We start from the raw sequence: 18788 nt of genomic DNA on the forward strand, positions 1-18788 counted from the left end.
GTAGCAACGTGCTTAGCCTTCACTAAAAATAAATCCAGCTCCTACGAGATCACTAGTTCAAAGCCACACGTAGTCTGATCATAGCTGCGATACCTCCACTTCTGTTCCTACCATTACTACGCAGCATAGCACGTACTTAGTAGTTTACTGTGGTGAGCACCTGCATCACAGAAATGAGTTAAGACCTGCTACATATGGAATTGGTAGCCAAGGAAGTTATTTCCAGATCATAGAAACAAATACAAATAACCTGTGGGGTTTTTGGTGCATTTTTTTTCTCCTCCAGTTGCACTTGTTACCCTTTTTGTGAGGTCCTCGTGATGTGTAACTCCAGGTTTAACCTTGTAATAAGCCCAGGCTCTTTAACTCATTAATAAATGAATTGCAGAGATCAATGGAGAATGACAACAGACTACCCTGGGCCAGGAACACCAGCTAACATGCACAGCTTCCATCACCTAGTCCATTGGCACAAGCCAAACATTTTGACAAGGTTCAGAAAAAAAACCAAGTCACGTTTGGAAGACACAAACCCCTTCTCAGTTTCAGCTATGCAATTTTGCTCAATTCTATTCTGTTCAGTTTTATCCCATTTTCCAACATCGAAGTGAAACAAAATAAGATGAACTAGAACACAGGAGAAAGAAAATAAAAAAATAAAAAAGTAAACCAGAAAAGCACATTCCAAATACAGTCTGACTTTATTGAAACCATGTTTCCTTTCAGCAGTCCTGCTGCACCTTGACATTGCAAATATTTATGCTTTTCCATTTATTTCAATTGGAACTTTATTGCTTCACAACTTCGTTATGCGTCGGGACGATCTTACAAAACAAACCATCAGCGCTGACAGGTTTCTTTCTAAATTCAATTATCAATTCAGTTGCACGTCGAGGGTTCAAAGGAAGGCAATACATGTCACAGGCTCCTAATTCAAAGGTTTTTACAACCTCTTTCTTTTTCAGGCAAAAACCTAATGGATAAAACAAACCTGCAACTATTCAAGTAAATGGCCAAGGCCTCATTAGTTTAAAAATTAGTTACAGATTCTGACAGCACCACTTGCTGAGTAATACGCATCAAGAGTAGTAAACTCTGAGATTAAAGTGCTGAATAAATAAGTCATGGAATACAACTTACTTTTGATCATCTTGTTACCATTGTTCCTTTCTCAAAATATTTATTCCTTTTAAATTATGTAACAACACAAAAATGGCCGAAAAGCATCAAATCAAAGATCCTGTATACAGCAGCCTGTAGCATAGCCCTGTATACAGCCGCCTGTAGCATAACTGCAGCTAAATCCAGCAAGGATCTAGAACAAAGAAAACTAAGATTAAGGAAAACACCAACTACTAGCGCTTTAATACAGCTTGTGTTTTCAAATACTACAGGAATATGAAAATTTCTACTCTACCCAGCTACTAAGCTTGATTCTAAGTGTAGCTTATTTTTATAAGCAGTGGAAGATAAAATTCTCCAAATATAGACACATTACATTTTCATAATCAAAATCAAAGAGGAACAAGACAGTAATTCAAGCACCATCATAAAGCTAATTCAGGAAAAAAATAGGCATCCTGCTCTGGGGTATTTTCAGCCTTTGCTACTTTTGTTTAGCTAAGGAAAAAAAAAGTTGAATTTTTATAAATAATTAAACTATAAAAGCCAATACTTCAGAAGAGGCTAGGATTTGCTGCAGAACTCAGGCAGATATCTACAGCAAAACAGTAACTGCTTGCAAATAATGCTTGCTAACTGCATCCTAAGACGCTCTAGGGACTTGCTCAGTAACGTGAGGGTGATACTGCTCAGGTGTCTAAACACAGCAGTATTTAGTAACGAAAGTAAGAATTTGGTGCACTGGCTTTGAAATAAGCTTGATCGAGCCTGAAGAATGAACTCGAGTAACTAGTTTCCTTTCAGAGGAACATCAGGACAGAGGTTTTCCCTTTAGAAGGTAATACTGAACCTGCAACAGGACAACTGCTAACGAGATACAGGAAGCGTTTTCATATTCTTCAGGCTAAAAGCCAGATCTCAGCCTTCCTGCCAAACAGGCAAAACAAGTGCTGCTTGCACTTGAGAATCAATTTATATATTGAGCATCCTGACAGGGTGGACTGGCCGCAGGGATCCTGCCTGGGTCCTCGGCCAGATATGAAGCTTGTCTCATTCATTCACTCCATGTGTTCTATCCATATCTCATGATCTATTGACAATAAGTGTTTTATATGTGCTGTAATAGGAAGTAATAAAGTTGTTGGACTACTACATGATGAACCTGCTCAAACAACTGACTATTTCAGACATTATGTGAATTTCATCTGTAACTGAGAACTACTACAGCACGAGATCAGAAACAAGGCAATTTGCTGGGAAGGAAGGAGATTCTGCCCTGTAAATCCTTCTACTCCTCTGTTCCAACCCAACAGGTCAGCTTAAAGCTCTACTAGGAACAGTTTGACATTAACATTTGACTTTGAAATGAAATAAAAGTGCTTATGTTGTATAGCTACAGCTCAGAACTTGTCACCGCACTGAGAGGTTTCACTGCCCAAAATTCCTGCACAGCTGACCAGTTCTCAAATCTAAAGTTCTGCATGCCATTTTATGTCCCCAGCCTTAATTTCAAAGTGTAATTATTCCTTAACATCCAAACTCTATAAATATTTAAACAGGAAGGTCTTCCTTTCACACCACATCAGCCATACTATTCTTTCCTCCTAGCACAACAGCAAAGCTGGCACGGAAAAGCTCTGCTATCAGTTGGGATCTGGATTCCTTTGTCCAGCTGCTGAAACAACTCAGGAGGCTCCTTATTCTTTTGGGTTTAAAAACATCGTGTTTTACTGCAGTCCTTCACATTATGCAATTTAGGTGAAACAACAGCGTTTACAGAAACCACACAACAACGCAATCTCAAAACAGATGTCCCAAGCCATAATTAGCATTTTGTAATTGCTTTCAACAATGCTGATTTCTGACAACCCCGCGATTACACTCTTCCATACATACTTGCTTTTGCTGAAGGAGTTTATTTCACTTGGGAGCGAGTCCTGCGATTTAGTTTCACTGTTTCAGCTGACTTGCAAAAAAAGGCGAGAACAAAGGCATTTTTCTAAATGGTAGATGAGAACGATGAAGCGCAGGGCGGCACTTAATAGGACTTGGCACCTTTGTTTCACAAAGGCACCTTATTTAGTCTCCTCACTAAATATTACGGCTTGCACAATTATTAGAAGTTTGATACCAAATTGTAATTGTGCCCACTGTACCAAAGAAACCTACTGCACTCAAAGCTAGCTGTGTTTCAGATTCCAAAAGACAGATCTGGATGATCCAGTATTACTTCAGGGACTGAAGTATTCCAGTTCTGTGCCTAGAATACTTCAAGGCCAGCACATACTTAAAAATTAACTTTCTTGAGTTAAAGATTTATTGATTAGGATCTTGCAAAGGGAAAAACAACTTCAGTGAGAGCTAAGAACTTCTGTTTTCTGGTTCAAGTTGCAGTGATAAGCATGTTAACATGGTGCTCCTACGTATAAAGCAGCTGTAATGTTTAAACCCAAATTTTCTCCTTTGGAATTGAGAGCAAATTACTGCGATGACAAGAAATTCGTAACACGATACACCCAATTCAAGAATTCCCATGTTGCTTCCCCAAAATCATATATTGCATTTTTTTACTTAATATTTTCATTACTAGATTTTATCATCTTAATATTAGATGAAAACAATTATTTAGGGTTTAAGACCAGTTCAAAGAGAGGGACAGGATAACATCCCTCAGCACAAGCTGAAAACTTAGTGTCTGACTATATACTCAGTAACAACAGCCACCTCCTCAAATAAGGAACATTATTTTGCTGAAGTACATCTTTGAACCTTAACTTCCAAATGTTTCTTTGTTCTACCAGTATTTGGGCTTCACTCTTGATTACTGGAGTTTAGAAATTTAGAACAAAAAGAGAGTAATTCTGAACCACCTTCCAAGTTCACTTTGCTTGTAAAGAGGTATTTGATATTTTCTCACTGTCTTTTCACGTATCCCTGCACCAATATTCCAAATAGAAAGGAGGACAGCAAGAGGTGTGTGAGTTTGGTTTAATTATCTGAAGCACTTCCGTGTATTGTTTAGTTGAGGCTTCAGCTGCAACCATATCTGCTGTGGCAAATTAAACTTCAGTTTAGTAGATATAAGAGCAGAAATGTAACATCCATTAGAAACATGAGAACGATTTCCATCTTTTTCTTTTTTATTTACACATAAGTACATGTCAACAGTTGGCATAAACTTCATAAAAATACAGTACCTGTTTGTGCTGTAACACTAGTCACAATGTTTATATAAAGATTTTTTTTCCTGCTTCCTTGAATTCAATTAACATTTTAAAAAGTGACTTCCCAAAAGCCCTTTTTGTGATAGTTTCCTTATAGAAATTTTTCCAAAATCTATTCTGTAAAAGTTAAAAAGCTAATGCATTTTCAGCCATTCTCCCTCACCCTCTCAATAAAACAGATTTTTAAAAAAATAAGAAGTTTGTAGAATACTCATCAGTTGTTACACTACTACTTTATCATAGGTTGCCATTTAATTGATACTGTGGCAGGTGTGATAAATGCCATTCCCATAGCATCTAATATTGCTAGATGCCATCAGGGCTAAAAAGACCAGTCATATCAACAGACTGATGTCGGACCAAAAAAAAAAAAACCAAGCCAAAACAAAACTGAAACATGGATGATATACAGAGAAACATTAGACTTCGTAAGTCTTAAACTGTAGAATCACAATTACTGTGATACTTTCCAACAGCAATAAATATACAAAAATTTTATCAGTTAAACGACTAAAGGATATCCTTGCACTGGGTATCTTGGAAAGTGAATTCTCTATTACCTACAACATTGGTGTGACACCAAGATGACAGACAAACTGCAGAACCAGTCTAATACTGTTGGAGCAATTATACCCACACAATTGACTATACCCATATCACAACCAGGTTAGATTTCATTTTTCATTAATTCTGATGACAAAATCCAGGCAGGATCTAATATAGGGGGAAAGAAAATAGGGCATAAATTTTGAAAGTAATTTCATGTTAAGTTAGGCGCTGGAGGTCTAGTTAAGGCAGTGAAGGATTTATTTTAGTATCTTTCTAAGGCTATGACAGATTTTCCTGAATAAAGCATTTTCCCTTAAAAATTTCATGTATATTATGCCAGCTTACTCTGAATGCATAAGAATGCTAAAAATCCTTGGACACTGAGAAGCTAAACTATTGCTCACTGCAAATATTACCCTTATTAGTCTTCTTTTTTAATATCAGTAAGATTCCAAGAACATGCACCTAAATAATGAAGTTTCAAGTTTGCCTACAAACTTTTCCATTTCAAAAGCAAGCTTAAAAGCATGTGTTACGTGATCCAAAATGATGAAAGTTCTTAATCCTCTCAAAGAAAGAATTTATTTCTCTCAGACGTGACTAGTGAAACTACGTGACTTTTAAGAGAACTTCTAGAATCACCTTGTCCAGAAGGGAGATGGGTAATGAAAGTGACATGAGAAACGTGATGCCAGATGCTATAGCACCATTCCTTTGTTCCTAGCTGTTAGCACCAAAGCTTTAAACAAACTTGCTTTGCTAAGACATTCTGACAGTCCCATTTCACAACATCATTGGTTTTGAGAATGGAGTTACTTTCCATAGCTACTTTTTAACTTTTTTTTGGATCAGTGTTAAATAAAATGTGCAAACATATAATCATTTGCATAGCAAATCTCAAGGGACTGACCCTGAAATAGAAATCCAAACTGTTAGGTTTAAGATATTTCTATAATCAGAATTCACTTAAAATGGTAAAAAATAAAATACATATTTTTCCATTTTAAGTCTAGTAGAAAAGGTATTTCTGATTTAGAATTCTCATAGTTGCTAGTTTAAAAAGTTGAAAGACTGATGGTTCTTCGCATTAAAATGTTATTCCTTTGGAATCTTCAAAACTCTGTAATTGCTATTTTCAAATACCGTGATGAAATATGGCCTGGAATCCTTGCTCATAAGGGTACATAAAGGAATTTTGCAGCTATTAGCAGGATCTTCAACATCCCAAATTTCAGGCATACTGCAACCAGGCCTAGAAAATACATGAATACAAAAAGAGAAATGAAGAAATGGCATTGGAAAGCCATACAGCTTGCTGAACTCAGTTTTGTAACAAGCCCCACCCCCTACCCCCCCCACCCGACTGTGCCATCTATTTTTTTAAGTTTGTCTTTGTATTAGAATTTTTTATCAGATTGCAAAATCTATGAATATAGTAGTAATTTAAAAAATAGTATTGGAATGTGTAAAATTTGTCTGCTTTTGTGGTTATATGGTAAGAATTAATTTAGAGGAGGAAGCATATAAAACAATTCAAATTATGCAATATGCATTACCAGGGACCCTTAAAACTTCCTATAAAATGGAGGGTGAGGTTCACACTCCTAACATTTCTAAAGAAAACTCAGGAAATAAAACACCTTTAAAGAAAGTAGTAACTCCCTGCATTTTTATTAAGGCACGTAATCAACATCAAGCACAGCTTTTTCTTAAGGACATCTTAAATGTGACAAAATTTTCAGTGACCAGCAACGGTTGTAATATTTTGGTGCTCAAACTATATTTTACTCTGCACCTTTTATTCATACTAAGCTTTCATTATACACACATGTCTGTTCTTAGCATCACAGAATAATGACTTGTTTCCTTTGTTAATCCTTTGTGCACATAAAGACCAGAAGGTTGCTAATGCGGGTAAAGTTAATTATACTTACTAATACATGGATAAAAAGGTATTTTGGACACTTTTAATAAAGCACAGGTCAATATTTGAAAGCTAGTACTTGACATGAATCTTAGACCACATGTTTGAGCGGCATATTATTCTTGTGAGATTACTCACTTTTTTCTGCTTACACACAATGACTCTTCCAGAATGTAGTAATTTACTCCTAGTTTTATCAATTCTCTTTTTACGTCTTTTGCAGGTTTTCGACTGTACATGGAATACACTACTTTAGTTCTGGCCCTTCAAAAAAAGAAATATAAAAATTATTTAGCAACATAGCATGCGAGCGTAAGCTTTAACTTTATACAGGAAGGCTGCTTCTTTCACAAGACAATTCAGCTAAAACAAAGTCTAAATCAATAGTGCCATTTGCTTTAATGTGATTATTTCTTCACAAATACAATGAATCCAAGAACAATGTATACAGCCCTTTGATTTTTCTGTAGCAGAGACAACTTTATAACAAGATCCTTGGTTACTGTGAACAGAAAATGTAAAGATGGCAAAGCAATGCATTCACCATATGATATCCAAGGGTAGAAATGACCTTGCTTGGACTGGAGGTGATCAGAAGAAATCACCAGCTCAGCCTCTCTGCAAAAGGTCATACTCATTCCCCTTGTTCAGACTTTTTAAAATGCAGAGTGCAAGACCTGATGTCTGGCTACGCTGACTCAAGCAAAATCATCACTTGTAAACCACGATCCTGTTTATATCACCCAGTAATATCCTCCTTTGATTGTGCAAAGCATGAGGTTGTTAATTCCTGTTCATTTTCTGACACTATATCATCTCCAGCTTATTTCCCAAAAAATGCCCCATCCTGTATTTTTGTAGTTAGAACAGAACAGAGTATTTCAGCTGGAAGGGACCTACAGTGATCACCTAGTCCAACTGCCCGACCAGCTCAGGGCTGACCAAAAGTTAAAGCTAGTTAATGCCAGACAGAACTAAGGACATAAGGCATGTAAAATAAATCCCCTTCTTTTCTGCTTCATCTCCATCTTCTTGCTTTCTTGTTATGTTGGGGGTTTTTAACCAGTTTTACCAAATTACCAAAAAAATGATGCTACGATACTACAGTCAAAAACAGACATTCATAACATTTTTCAGATGAATAAATTTCAATTTAGAAAAATATCCTGATTTTGAAAATAAGTACAAAACTCAGTAATTTCATTACAAAACTTCAGTTTCAATGAGTCTTAATATTTCAGTAATTAGATCTGTTATAATGAAAAAAAATGACAACCAATCACAGAAAGCTAATAGGAATAACTAGATTGACTATCTTGAGAAAAAAAAAAAAAATCAAGGCTGTTTACAATGTCAGGAGTAACTAGAATGAAGAAAGGATATAATTATACACAATTCCAATTCCACAATTAGGCTGATTTTTTTTTGTGTCTGTTTGAAGCCATATCGATCTTACAGTACATCTTTTTTCTGATGACCACAAATCCTGAAGAAATACTGCATGTGTTTTCAACCTGACTGAAATAACAAATCAAGCTCTATAGGGTTTGAACAAATTTTACAATATAACATGATGCCATTCCTGCTGTATATTACCAACACTGAGAGAATAGCAAATAAAAATCAACTCCCAAGTTCAAAATTTACCTTAATCCTGCATCTTCATAGTGAGGATGATTTACAATAGGACGAAGTGTAGACAATTTAACACTTGCCATCGTAGGCATTGCTCCTGCAAAAACTGCATCTGAAATACAGAATGAAAGGCATGTTTGAAATAAAGAATCAAGCAGTATAAAAGCAGAAAAACAATCTTCAAATATCTTAAGAGTAATCCTATAGAAAAACATACAGAGGGTAGGGTAGTCTTCTGGAAAAAGCCTTACATGGTACCAGCAGAAACGCACAAAACCACTTTAAAACAAACAAACAGTTTTTAATATACTTAATTAGATAACTAAACATCTGAGAATGGAGATTTAATAAATCTTACATTTCTTGAATGGGCAGAATAACATATTCATTATGACAACCTGTTTTTATTTGTTACTTCTTACACTAGAGTAAAAAGAGCAACAAAACCTCAGTCCACTTCAGCTTGATAGCATTTCCCTGCTAAGAAGGTAACTGCTTTGTTTCCAGATAGTTTTCTGATACTTTTACTCATTTTAGAAAAAGGATGGGTACAACCACAAAACACACACTCTGAACTCTTTTCTAGCAAATTTACGATCATGGACCCACATGTATAGGACCAGCGTCACTTCAGTAAAAGTCTATTTTAGTTGACTTCGCAAAAACACCTTTGTTGAAATAATACACCAGTGGCTAGAACCTCCAGAGTGGTAGCCTGGAGTCTAATAAAGCAAGATTTTGGTGTCCCTTTCATTTGAGATAGCTTCTATACGGACAAGTATATGTGACTAAACCATGGCTTTAGGATAGTCCCAAGGCAAAGCCAGAGATAGCAGCAATACCTCTGCAGTCATTCATACCAAGTTTTACAGTTACATCTCACAGTAAATGGGGAAAATCATACATTATTAAATACTTTACCTTGTCTGGTATTGACTTTTATCCACTCTAACAGTTCCTCCTGTGGCAAATTGCTGAATTCCCCCATGATGTTCCACTGAGTTTGAAGGTTTGCTGATCCCTCTATTGCCATCAATGCTAAAATAGCAAAGACCAACGTTTTGGGCTGGATTTTACAGAAGAGCCATCCAAACAACTGAAATGCAAGAATCAATTAATTTCTAGACAACAATTCTTTAACGTATGCAGTGCAATTCATTTTTATTTCTCTACAAGGAACCAAACACATATAACAATATGAAACATCTCTGCCATCGCTTCTCCACTGAACTTCTATGAGACCTCATACGAGGTATTCATGTTTACCAAATGTAGGGCATATTTGTAACTCTACAAAAAAAAAAAATTACATTAATGCAGCTTTCAGAGTTGTAGTTCAAATGTCAAACTCTGCAAGAAAAGATGATTCAGTAATGCTAACTGCACTTTGACAGCATTCTATCTCCTATTTAAATCAAGAATTTCTAGCTGTAATATATGGATTAGAGATTGAACTACAAACTTCCAAATTCATGTCAGAAAAGCAGACTTTGGGGATATAATGTTAATGCTGCTTTATATCCTACTCTTCCCTTTCTTAAACTGGAAACATGGCCCTTGCATTTTTTCCTAAAGAGAGTTTGCTGGAGGCTCTAAGCAAATACTCATAAATACGTGAAATGTGTATTTCAGAAGAAAGAAGTACCAAATTTGCTATGTTGAAGTTTAGTTTGAGCAAGAACACTTCATCTCATCCATATGTGACCTAAACCTTAAATAAGGCAAAGTGTGAATTTATTTTTTTTCAAGCTATTGTTAATTAGGAGTAAGGCTTCACATTTAAAAAAATATCAAACCTGCACTAAATAAATACATTTCATTCAGAGTACCTTTATCCATTTTTTAATTAAAGCATGAAATGATAAAATAAAGTTTCACAATAAAATCTCCCACTAAGCTGACTACACTAATTAGGTAGTGTATGTTATCGTTGTTATAAACTAATTGTAAACTACTTTAGATTATTAAAAATCTCTCAAGTCACCTCTCCAAAAATACAGCGTACTCCACTCTCATCCTCAAAGACTTTCTAAACAATCTAGCAAGTACAGCAATACTATCCAGGGAAACTTACTATACCAAATATGCCTCACCACAGTGTCGGTCTGGAAGGATGAAGGGAAATTAATTCATTTATACACTGTTCTACATGAGCAAACCTCCTTTTTACCAACAGTCACAAAAATCTCAATTCAAGAACATCTTAGAACTTTGGAATACTTTATTGAGTTCCATGGCTTTTCAAGTCAAAGAAAAATCACATTCCTATCATGCTTTTATAAAACCTCGTTAAAGTTTAAAATATCTAAATTTACCATTATTTTGTTTACATAAAGAGCCTAGAATGGTTGAGCATACAGACAAGGCAAAAGAAGCACTTCTACAGGATGCTGTTTGTAATGTCGTCATTATATTGATTCAAGGTTTTTCCCTTGGTTTTGTCAGCTGAATATGTTAAGTCTTTCTCCAGCTATTTTTCTTTGCTTTCAAAATTTCCACTCAGGGTAGTATAATTCCTCCTCACAGGAAGAGGAAATGTGTGGATGTAAACAGCTATCATTTGTATTGTCTACCAGGTGCCACAAGCCGCAACACTGAGGGAATGGAAAGCACAGAGATTCCTGCAATGGGCTGAAAGAACACAACATATAAAATTTCTTTCCCGTGTGCAGAATAATTCTAGTATGCCTTCTGCCTCTTTATTCGGTTTTGGGTTGTGCTACAAATGTCCACCTCGGGCTGACTGTTCACTAATAAAAGGATATATTTTGAAATTAACACATTATCTATCTATAGCCTCAAAATAAATTAGTTGTACTAGCATATCACTGCAGCTAAACTTTCATGGTCTGCTAAAGGATAGTGTTTACTTCAGTTACAATGACATAATTGCATATGTTAAATTTGCTTAAATTTTTATTGTATCTGTAAAAAAACAAATTGTTGCTTATTAACTTACTCTTTATGCAAACATCTAAAACTTTACATCACAGTAAAAGTACTGAGTGTTAATCAATTGTTTGGTCACAAGCCCCATCCTCCCCTTCTCATCTCCCTCCATCACAGCAATTCTTCTGAATCAGTATTGCACATATGGTCAAGTTTTTTTCAACCTCAAAATGCTATTTCTGCTCAGCAGCCAAGCAGGACAGAAAAAAAAGTCACTAAAAAGGTCACTTGATATTTTTCTGACTCTCAAAAAGAAAAGTTTTCTTATCCCTTTGCTTGCTTAAGTCAGAGCAGTCCTAGAAGTGGTCTGATTGAGAGCAGCCCAACAGCCTCACGGGCCGGCGTTTCTCTCACATGTTGAAGCCAGCCATGTGTTACCTGGAAGATTACCAGCCGCTCTCTACTAAAGAAAGCGAACGTCAGCCAGACCAGAAAAAAGTCTAGCTTGTTTTTCACAGGTAGAAGTCAGCACCAATCTAAGGAACACACTGAACAGACAAAAGAACCTTCACTGATAAACAAGACAAGGGAATTAATTTTATTTTTACTTACATTGTTCATGTAATTAAACAGCCTTACTATATGGGGCAGCTGGTCATTTATCATCTGCGGCACAGAACATCTGTCCAAACTGGAGTAATCTAAAGCTTTACCTTCCCTAGCATTCAGAACTTATTTGTTTCAAGCCAGCTATGGCACCATGATGCTGCAAAGGAGGAAGAAAGTCCCTGGACCCCAGCATCTGGTTCTACAGCAGCAGCTCCCAGAACAGGTTATCACCTGCAACTGTAGCTTCCCGAGAAGCTTACTCTCGCTCTACAACCACAGAAAACAGCAGAACCACCAAGGACCAAAATGCAATTAGAAGCAGAAGAAAATGTTGACAGAGTACTTTGAACCTGTCCTTCTTCCAATATTTACACAGTGATAACGTGTGGCATCCTCTAACATCCAATACACAATGATTTCCAAAAGCACCAGTTTTCATTAACTTGCCCGATGGCCTTAGCTGCAGCACTAAAATAAAAAACAACAATCCAGGATAAATTACTATAGTGCCATTACTCAGGTGCTTTAAAAAAAGAAAAATAAATAAAATGATCACCAGCTGAAAACTTCTACTAATTCGCCATGTAGCAGCTAGCTTACTATATAGAAAAAAGCAAACAAGGCTACAAATTAATAGAAACCAGTCCTAGCAGCTCATCTTTCAGTCATTACCAATTGCAAGATACTTTTTCCTATCTTTCAGAGACCATTTCTCTCCATATAGCAAAAAAACACAGTTCAAATTGTATTGTTTTTCAACTCGCAGAAGGCCAAGAGGCCTCTTCCTTTGGCATAAAACACAGAAATACTTCTAACTCTAAACTTCACTAGAAAATTCTACAAAAATTTTTCAGTTACAACAGGGCAGAAAAGGTGATCAATTTTATTTCAGAACACACAGTTAAAACAAGAAGAATTAAGAACAAAGATATTTACTTTGGACAGAATTAATCTACATGGGAATTGTTATCTAGAAATTGTACGTCAAAAGAAAACAGGCTTCTTTTTGCTTTTCTGACTTTTGAAAAGCAACTTCATTTCAAATTACTCATAAACACCTCATGGAATTTCATTTAGAAAAATTTAACCACAGTGGAACTGCTATTACTTAAACAACCAGACCACTTAAGAGGACACCACTACTTCAAGAACAGCTGACTAAGAGCTGGGAAACACCACCCATGAACCTTACAGAATAACAAAAGCATAAAATAAATTTCTCTTGTGTCTCAACACTAATTTACAAAGCGGCTAAAATAAAGATAATTTTAATGAGGTTTTGGCATGTTTTTAGCATTTTTATGTTCACTGTACAGATTCATTTGATGTTGGCAAACACTCAGCACTTCTACCTATGCCAAGTAACAAAACGCGCATCAAGAAAGTGATGAGCACAACATTTAAGCAGACTGATACTGTGTAGTCTGTCCAGTTATCAAAAACTGTCCTTCCCTGAAAGAACATCCAGGGAAGCAATTCAGTTTGCTGGGAAACAATTTGTTCAGCTGCCTTAACATGGGAAAGCTTTCTCCTCTTTGCATAATTCTCTCATTCACGCATCTTCCAGTTGTTTGACACAGCCATTAGATGTTCCACAGGCAGTAACTGCCTTCACCACACAACCCTAATTCACCTTTAGGACACTTTCTACAAAATCACGGCATGGTTGAGGTCAGAAGGGACCTCTGAAGGTCATCTGGTCCAGCCCCCCCGCACAAGCAGGACCACTGAGAGCCAGCTACCTAGGACCGTGCTCAGATGGCTTTTGAGTATCTCCAAGGATGGAGACTCCACAAACTCCCTGGGCAACCTGTGCCAGTGCTTGGTCACCTCACAGTGACAGTGTTTCCTGATGTTCAGAGGGAGCCTCCTGTGTTACAGTGTGTGCTCACAGCCTCTGGTCCTGTGTAGGGGTGCACTTCACCCCCTTCTCTGGGCCGCCGTATGACCTCGGGAGCTGCTGGCTATAGCCCTCAGTGCCCTGAGTAATGAGTTGGGCAGTTAAGTACCCCTTGACCATCAACAACTCTTGCTCGGCAGAGAACAGCACTGTCCGTACCAGTAACCATAAGCTAAGCCTCAACGCTTTGGGTGACGAGTGGGGCATTAAGTGCCCCTTGACCATACTGGTAACTCCTACTTGACCGAGGCAGAGGATGGCACTGCCGTAGTTCCAACCAGAACTCCTGTTGGCTGGTCAAAGCAGGGAAGAAGAATGGAAATCATCAGTTATTCCCTGACAATCCTGGAATGTTCTCACCACATCATAGCCCGAGTGGCAACAGAGTAGAACAATATACTGTTCCTGGAGGTTTTGAGAAAATGACAAGCTCAGGCTGCAGTTGGGATGGAACTTTGCTGATGACTAAAGTCAGCCATCTCATGAGACCCTTCTGAGCTCTCCTGCACCACAGTGGCTGTGACCAGCATCTCCCTCTGAGCAGGACACGTCTTCAGAGCTCGCAAACCACCAAGTTTATGATACGAGGGGGACTGTCACGGCAAGTCAGTGGCAGGGCCTGGGCTGGTGCCCCAGCTGCTCGAGGCTCAACCCTTTGCCCGCTGAGGAATGCAAAGGCAAAAGACATGAGTATTTCACTGAACTCAAGGGCAAACTTTTAACAGGTATACCTTTGCTGTAATATATATTGCAAGCTTGAAGTAGTCAGGTTAATTATGTAATTCTGTGATTTAAACCAAATTGATTTGCTGCTAAAATCTTGTGAAATGTGAATAAACCTACTTGCTCTCTCTCTCAACCCCCCAACCCCCTTCAAATCTAATCCATTGTCCAAGTCTGAGACTAGGAATAGATCTGGCCACACCTAAACTCTGTGAGAGTTTCGCAAACAAGGGAGTCTATTCTGAACCTCACAACCCAGCAGAAGGGTCTCCCTTATTCTTTACCCCACTTTCTTTATCTTTCCCTTTTAGACATAAACCATTGACCAAGTCTGAGACTAATAATGGATCCAGCCGCACCTAAACTCTGCAAGAGTTAGGAAAGCAAGGGGGCCTACTCTAGACCTCGTGACTCAGTGGGAGGATCTCCTTTACCCTTTTACACCTTTGATCTTTATAAACTGTTTATACCTCAATTCTATTTGATTTCAACTTGATTTAAGTCTGTGCGTTTACTCCATGTATTAAGTAATAGAGTGAACACTGCCATCAAACCTTGTGCAGTTACATTTCCACATATTCATAATAAACATTTCACCTAAACTTCTTGGTGGTCATTCTTTAAGCGACCTGACCTAACCATTCCTTTCACGGCATCCAGTCACTGGGCACCACTGAAAAGAGTCTGACTTTTCCTCTGGTCAGCCCCCAGCATGTACTAATGCCTGCAGTTGTGATGCCCCCAGGTGAAGGACTTTGGTGCTCCTGTTTCTTAAACTGCAGGAGGATCCCATCAGCGCATTTCTCCAGCCTGCTGAGGTCCCTCTGGATGGCAGCATGCCCATCTGGTGTACCAGCCACTCCTCCAGTTTTACACCATCAGCAAACTGGCTGAGGGCGCACTCTGCCTCACCATCCAAACCATTAATATGGACGTTGAACAGGATTGGACCCAGTACTGACCCTGACCCCCGAGGCACACTGCTAGTTACTGGCCTTCAACCAGACTTTGTACCACCGATCACCCCCCTCTGGGCCCAGCCATTCCACCAGTTTTCAATCTACCTCCCTGTCTGCTTCCCAGACAAAGGACTCTTTACCGTACTTTTGCTGCAAAGCTTCTAAAACAGCTATTTAGATACAGATTCAACAAGTTCACTTCTCAAAAACACAGATATTGAAAGATGCAAAGCCAATTCAAAAGATCTTTTACATCTGGTAATATGTTATTTCAAGCTAGGAAAATTAAATCTGAGTTAGGCATAGGACTTAAAAGGTTGAAATGTTTCAAACATGCAAACCTTCAAAACTATACTTCTGGAAATAATACGCAAAAAATATGCAAGGCAGTAAGTTCTGAAAAGCTGTGAAAACACAGTGGAAACAAAGTCAACTACTGGATAAAATTATTACAAATCAATAAAAAACTTGCAGTGGCATAGAAGTGTGTAAATATAATAAAATCCAGTGTATGTCTCCCTATGTTCAAGCTCAACACACAGCATATTAGCTCATATAATAATGAATTTGGACAAGTTGCATAAAACAAGACATTTGCTTTACTTGGGGAGAGGGGAGAATGGGACTTGTGTAACCATATTTTTCGCAGGCAATATAATCTGGTTTATTTTCAACTGGTACACTCAGATTCAGCAATTACACACACAGAAATTTGCTTTAGGACAAATATCTGGATAATTCTGTAAGTACTGATGTAAGTACAGGATAACAAAAAAAAAAAAAAAAAGACCTTACCTGTTTTGAACACACCAAGGAAGCCATAACACATAGATGTGGTGTCAAAAACAGTTTTAGTCTCATGATTAAAATTGCTAGGACACTGTACGCCAACAGCTGCAATGCATGGTATACCAGCTGCAAAAAAACCCAAAACAAACACACAGAAGCATATTATTTGCATACTTTTTTTAATTTGTGTCTTAAACATACAGCTTCATTTTCACTTTGAGCTTGTCTGAAAGAGTCCAAGTCAAAGTAAAGATCTTCACATTTCAGATAACGATAAGGACTTTCTGTTACCTTTTTTTCTAAAGCGTATGTGGTATGCCAAGGCATGGACTAACAGGAAGGATAAACATTAACAATAAAACCAAAAGGAGCTGAAGAAATGGCTGGCTATGCAAAAGATCCTGAAACATAAACAAGCCATGATATATGTAAAATTTCTTGTATAACCTCTTTACAGGAAGAGACCTTGCTATTTAATACCTAAAATCCCCAAGTACGGAATGAAAGAAGCAAATAAAATCATCCTTGGTATTCATAGAATCACAGGCATCTTGCTTTAGTATTCTCAAAAAAGGTTAAAAAGCATCAGAGATGTCATTCACCATTCCTCACTGAATCTAGATTTCTTGTGGAAGTACTGTGGTAAATCATAAAAGCACTACTGCAATCAGTGCTTTTATTCAACTGATTATCGTATTTTGAATGGTATGATATTCCTTATAGCACAAACCACAAATAAACTGCTGTTAAGAAAGTTTTTCACTGTCCTTGCTGGCTTAAGTTCAAATAAAGAAACCATGCAAGAAATCTGCCATTCAATTGTATGTCACAGAATGACAGAATCATAGAAATGGGTTGGAAAGGACCTTAGAAAGGCCCCTCCCCTGCAGTAAGCAGGGACATCTTCAACTAGATCAGGCTGCTCAGAGCCCCGTCCAACCTGGCCCTGAATGTTTCCAGGGATGGGGCAACCTACCACCTCTCTGGGCAACCTGTTCCATTGTTTCACCACCCTCATTATAAAAAATTTGTTCCTTTTATCTGGCCTAAATCTACCCTCTTTTAGTTTAAAACCATTACCTCTTGTCCTGTCACAACAGGTGCTGCCAAAGAGTTTGTCCCCATCTTTCCTATATGTGCCCTTTAAGCACAGAAAGGCTGCTATAAGGTCTTCCCAGAGCCTCCTCCAGGCTGAGCAACCCCAACTCTCTCAGCCTTTCCGCACAGGAGAGGTGCTCCAGCCCTCTGATCACGTGGCCCCTCTCTGGACCTGCTCCAACAGGTCCACATCTTTCCTTCGCTTAGGACACCGGAGTGGGACAGAGGACATTTTTTTTGCCTAATTTTATTAGGAGAACCCCATGTAGAATTATTTTCATTATGGCCCATTTCAAAACAGAATTTTTAACATTATCTGTCACGTGAAATCCCAGTAAAGACCCCGATCTCCTTCTCAGACTATACAGAGAAAATGGAAGGTCCCAGCCTAATTTCAGTGTCTTTCTGTACTGCTACAGCAAAAGCCCAAGACTCATCTCTCACACTGCCACCCCACCATTAGCTAGTATATTTTTTTGTTCAACATTCCAGAGTTATTCTGGTGACATACCAGACCCAATTTAAGATGAGGGAATAAAAGATGCAAATGTTTAGCTTCAAATAAACCACATACCAGCATCAGACCATTGCAACCTGTATTTCAATATTGAGTATTGGCTTAATATAAGAATAAACTTGTGCAGAAAAAGAACCTTACCTCACCGTGATTAAAACGCTCCTCTCTGAATAAGAAACAGAAAATCACATTATTTGTTTACGTACTACAGAAGCACTAGTTTTACTTTAAAGTCATCTATATTGGCTCTAGACAACTGAGCTAATTCAGTAAGCATGAGTCAGTGCCTGCACAGATTTTTTTCCCCCCTCCATAACAAGCTTTGAAATATATTGCAAATCAGTAACTATCTTCCCTCAATCCCTATATCTATTTGGAAATGTGAAAATAAATTTTAGCAGGTTTTTTTAAATTACTTCCATGAATTAACTCGTAAATAAAACAGCTTATTTAGAAAATGAAACTTCTGTAATATAAGAGGCAAAGCACTGGCACCAAAGAGTTGGTCATTTACTTGGGTATTACATGGGCTGGATTGGGATTCTCAGAAGGAAATACAAATGTGAAGAGTCAAAATAATGTATACTTCATGTTCTCAAAAAACATCTGTGAAGACAGGATGCTGATTCCTGTTCACATCTGTTGAAATTTTGATAATGGCCATCAGACCACGAAAAGTAAAGATCACCAAAATGATTAGTGAAAAATTAAAAACAAAAAAACTAAAAAACCCAGGAAGCCAAAAGATATGTCAAATTGTGCAATTTGACTGCTCTTGAGCACAGCATTAACAAGTAATGTGAAATGGCAGTGACAGGTACAGCATGTACTACAGATAATTAGAAAATAA

The 18788-nt window shown here is 37.7% G+C and overlaps 1 protein-coding gene across 2 annotated transcripts in view; it reads right to left on the bottom strand.

Annotated features, from left to right (window-relative positions):
- Positions 1–4240: 4240 nt before the first annotated feature.
- Positions 4241–18788, bottom strand: part of DPY19L1 (dpy-19 like C-mannosyltransferase 1) — a 50893-nt gene continuing 36345 nt past the window's right edge. For both annotated transcript variants that reach the window (XM_055708706.1, XM_055708705.1), the window contains 6 exons: positions 18080–18104; positions 16330–16449; positions 9376–9550; positions 8467–8566; positions 6958–7083; positions 4241–6147 (listed from right to left, as the gene is read on the bottom strand). In XM_055708706.1, coding sequence (XP_055564681.1) covers positions 5991–6147; positions 6958–7083; positions 8467–8566; positions 9376–9550; positions 16330–16449; positions 18080–18104 — 703 coding nt within the window. In that variant the 3' untranslated portion in view covers positions 4241–5990. The remainder of the gene's footprint in view (positions 6148–6957; positions 7084–8466; positions 8567–9375; positions 9551–16329; positions 16450–18079; positions 18105–18788) is intronic.

This window comes from Falco cherrug, chromosome 4 (genome assembly GCF_023634085.1).
Source record: "Falco cherrug isolate bFalChe1 chromosome 4, bFalChe1.pri, whole genome shotgun sequence".
Taxonomy (NCBI): Eukaryota; Metazoa; Chordata; class Aves; order Falconiformes; family Falconidae; genus Falco; species Falco cherrug.